Here is a 4448-nt window from a genome sequence, read left to right as displayed (position 1 = left end):
TTTGATAGTATGTTTCAAATGCTTTATGTATTCCATCTAGACTGCGAGTGGTTTTATTTGTAACAGGGTCTCATATTTTGGGAATAGTGTTATCTGCCTGTTGTTTTTTGAGTCTCCAAGCTAACAGTTTTGTTGCTGTGGCGCCTGCCTCATGGTATCTTTGTTTCATGAGCCTTATATTTTTTTTACAACTGCTTCACTTAAAATTTTGTCTATTTGCTGTTTAACTTCCCTAATTTGATCTGAGGTGGAAGGTTCCTTTTGTTCCAGATTTTTCAGTTTTTCCTTCAGACTTCAGACTAAATCCTTGTTGTGCATGAGGGAATAATCAGTTCTTGAATGGACTGCATGGCGTGCTGAATAAAAAGTGTATCCTGGGTTAGAGCCATTTAAGCATCGCTACGTGTCCATAAGGCCTAATTCTTTAAGTGCTCTATTTACACGTTTAACTGTTGAGGTTATTGTTCTTTTTTATTGGTTGTGTCTATTCATGAGTTCAAAACTATAGTAAAGTCCTTTGCGCAGATAAGAATCCATGTTTCTGAGGCAATTAAATCAAACACCTTTTTGAAAAAAGTTGTGCATAGATTTTGAATAACGTTACCCCTTTTCCATCTATTTTTCCTTTTGCTACGATGGATCTACCCTCCTCATCACTGATCGCAGATATCGGTTCAAAGTGAGTTGCATTTGAAATTAATGTTGCTGCTCCCCTCTTTTACCCATTTGTGTATGAAGCAGAGAAAGTGGTTTTTAAATCCTAGCTTTTTAAGTTTTTCATGTTTAGACCCTATGAGGTGTAANAACATAATGGAAGTTTTCTTAACTGCAACAGATTGATGCAAACTGTTAATTTTTCTTGTTGAGGCCAACAAATGTTATTTACTTTTATTTTCCTGTCATACAGTAGTGTCACATCTTGTTTTAATACAGCTGTAAACACTGCTGAGGCTCGTTTCATGTCTGATCTGCATCTTGTGGGCCTTTGGGTCACTTGTGGTTTGGGGAGGGGTGAACCAGCAGCTCCCCATATGAATGCAGTGTTGACCAGTAAACCCAGTACTGGTTCTTCCTCCTGCTGCTGCTGCTGCACACCTACTGTCCATTCTCAGGCCTTGTTCTGTCCTGCTGTGGGAGAGCAGCTGCAGCTTATTACATGGTGGTTTTCATCACAGTTTGTTCCTGTCAGAGTAAAGAGAATAAACCTCACAGAGATCAGTGCGTCTCTGCATCCTCTTCATCACAACATGCTGCAACAGCTCCACCTGCTATCCAGTGTCACCTGAATTATGTTGTGTCGAAACAGTGGGACGTACCAGAGCAGCTGATGTAAACAGTGAGTCTGGAGCTGTGTTAGCCTGAAGCTAACATCAGCGTTTAGCAGTGCTCACTCTGCTCAGCCTCTGTGCTGTTGTAGTGGTTGGTCAGGTTGTGGAAGTAGCCCAGATTTAGCATGAAAGCAGCCGTATGGACATAAACCTGTGTTTGTTTGGTGGAAGGTTTTATCTACTGCAGCTCTAACTTGTTCCTTTGTTTGAATATTTATGTAACCCTCTCACCACAGACCCCTAAAAAGAGGAACACATTACAACTAAAGTAATAAAGTAATTACCCGTTTAAATAGACACAACTAAAACAATGGTGAAAGAGATATCTGGATGTATAGTAAATGTCTAGAGTAGGGTAACGAATGATTTTGATTTATTAAACAATATATTAAATTTGAGGCTAACAGGGTATACCTTAGAAAAATTATGTTCAAATTATATTAACACACAATCCAAAGTGTATGTATAGCAGAGAATAGAAATAATATCACAAACACAATGAATAAAGTCCAACTTTGTATTAAACACAAAGGCAATGATGTAAACAAACAGTTTCATTAAAAAAATTATATTATTATCAGGTTATTACATTAAAAAAAACTGTAAAGAAAATAGGAAATGTTTNGGACGCTAGACACACGTCAATTTAATATCCAGCCACTAATGTGTAGTCACTGTCAATACAAGTGCTGTCCGCAGTGTTTAGGCAATGATTATGACACACAAAGGGTTAACACTGGCTCTGTGCTAGAAGTCCCGCCTCCTACCTAAATATCGCTCTCCGATTGGCTCTGCCGGTTTCTCCCTAGTGTACATATGATTGGCAGTCCCTGCTGTCACTCCATTATCCAGTAAAAGCTGCTATCAGCCTGTTGGACAGGACAGAAGGCCACCAAGAGTGTCAGTAGGGAGGGCAGCATATTATGATTATAATCAGTGGTGTCATTTACATTTACATTTGTGTGTGTTTCTGTGCGTGTGTGTGCGTGCACGCGCGCTTGGTAATTAGGATTTGAAGGATGTCAAAGAAGAGAAAACTGGACATAAGACACTTCTTTAGGAGTTACAGTGTAAGTGACTTCAAGGGTTTATAACTGTAGAGGCTCAACAATACAGATGTTGAATAAAACTAAATATTTAATGCCAAAGAGATGCACTTTTTAAAGTTATTTTTAACTTATTATATTCATGTGATGGTATGGAAGAGAGCAACTTTTAAAAAAAAAAAAACACAAACAAAATTTGTGGGAAAAATACAATAAAACCTCAGATTCTAGATGCTCATGTGATTTTATACATCCATATTTTTTGGGGAATAAATTACACGTAATAAAAGTAAAAGCCTTTTTTGCTCAGGTAATAACTGTACCATCAGACTATGGTCATTGTGTCCCTGATCTGTTCATGTCACGCATCAACATATTTTTGTAGAGAGGCTGTCAGTTACTGAATGTTTTTTTTTGTTTTACTATGATTGTTTGCTTGTTTGATCAGCTCCACATGACGTGAAATTATGACTGCAAATACAAAAAAAAAACTACAACTTTCAGGAGTGCTGCCTCGGAGCACTTTTGTGTCCCCACCAACGTCAAAATCAAACCTACTCCCTTGTGTTCTTATATTAAAAGTAAACAGGCAGAGCTGTGTTATTGTATGTTGTTTAACTTCACTGTTTTTCACGGTGAAGACGATCAGAGCTGATGCACTGAGGTGGTGACATTAATGCGTTCTTCCGCTGTCAGGGTTCAGCAAGTCCGGACTTGCGTTTTGAGAAACGGCCAAAACTTTAGTGCATGAAAAAGTCTCAGTGAGCAAAACTNTCTTTCTTTCTCTCCTCACGCTCCTTCTTAATGTTTTCCTCCATTTCTTCTAGTAGTTTTGTTCTGAGTTTTCTCTCTTGTTCTGTCACTTTTCTCTCTTCTTCTATTCTTCTTTTCATTGCTTCCATTTCTTCCTCATGTTTTCTCTCCAGCTCCTCTCTCTCTCTCTTCATCTCTTCTTCCTTGTCCTTCAGGATATTCTCCATTTCTTTCTGTATCGCTGTTTCAGCTTCTTGGAACATGTCGCTGGTGAAGCAGCTGCCTCCGTTTTCCTTTATCATTCTGTTGATCTTCTCCATCAGCTCTTTGACTTGTGTTCGATCCGTCTGATTCTTATTATTGAAGACCTGATATCTCCTTCCACAGTCAGCGATCAGCTTTTGTAAAAGATCATCACTTTTTTCGATGTAGCTCTCAATTGATTTCTTGAGATCGTCTCCTCTGGTGAATATGATCATGATGTAATCTCTTGATTTTTCCCCAAAAACTCTCGTGATCAGCTCCACAGTTTCTTTTTCCTCTTTTGTAAATCTTCCGATCTGCAGTACCAGTAAGATCACATGAGGTCCAGGAGACAACAAGCTGATGCATTTCACCAGCTCCTGTTGGACGTCATCGTTGGACAGAGTCGTGTCAAACAAACCGGGGGTGTCAACCACAGTGACGGCTCGTCCATCGACCTCTCCTGTTTCTTTCTGGCAAAACTTGGTCAAAGACATTGAGCTGGCCTCGGATTCGAAACATTCTTCACCCAGAATGGTGTTTCCAGTTGCACTCTTTCCGTTACCAGTTTTCCCGATCAGAACCATCCTGAGACTCTCTCTGCTCTGATTTTCATGATCTGATCCCATCTCGCTTTTCTTTTTGACTTCCAGCAGCTCAGCTTTAAGTCCTGCATTAATGTTTTTCTGCTCTACAAGCTTCTTCATCTGAGCCTCAGTGAACATGTCCTTAGTGAAACATCTGGATCCTTCATCTGACATCTGGTCCACATGATCCAGCAGCTCTGGGATCTGCTGCTTGTCCTTCATGTTGACAACAACAGATCTTCCTCCACAGCTCTGACAGAGCTCCTGGATGTCTCTGTTCTGTCTTATAGAGTCAACAAAAGCTGAAGCTGTAGGATCTGACTCCACAGTGAGCAGAATGAGGGAGAAGTCTGTGACTTTAGAGCTGAATGTGTTCTGGATGGTCTGTAACTCTGCCTTGTCTTCATCAGTGAGGAGACCCACAGGTAGGACCAGGATGAAGGCATGGACGCCCTCAGGATCACAGAGGGAGATACACCTGAAGGATTCCT

At 40.1% G+C, this 4448-nt stretch overlaps 1 protein-coding gene across 1 annotated transcript in view; it reads right to left on the bottom strand.

The window, feature by feature from the left end:
* Positions 1–3132: 3132 nt before the first annotated feature.
* Positions 3133–4448, bottom strand: part of LOC103374532 (GTPase IMAP family member 8-like) — a 28999-nt gene continuing 27683 nt past the window's right edge. The window contains exon 7 of the mRNA XM_008304631.1: positions 3133–4446. Within this exon, the coding sequence (XP_008302853.1) occupies positions 3133–4446 (1314 nt within the window). The remainder of the gene's footprint in view (positions 4447–4448) is intronic.

Source organism: Stegastes partitus, unplaced genomic scaffold (genome assembly GCF_000690725.1).
Source record: "Stegastes partitus isolate 25-593 unplaced genomic scaffold, Stegastes_partitus-1.0.2 Scaffold2272, whole genome shotgun sequence".
Classification (NCBI taxonomy): domain Eukaryota; kingdom Metazoa; phylum Chordata; class Actinopteri; family Pomacentridae; genus Stegastes; species Stegastes partitus.
This window is presented reverse-complemented; position numbering and strand designations above follow the sequence as displayed.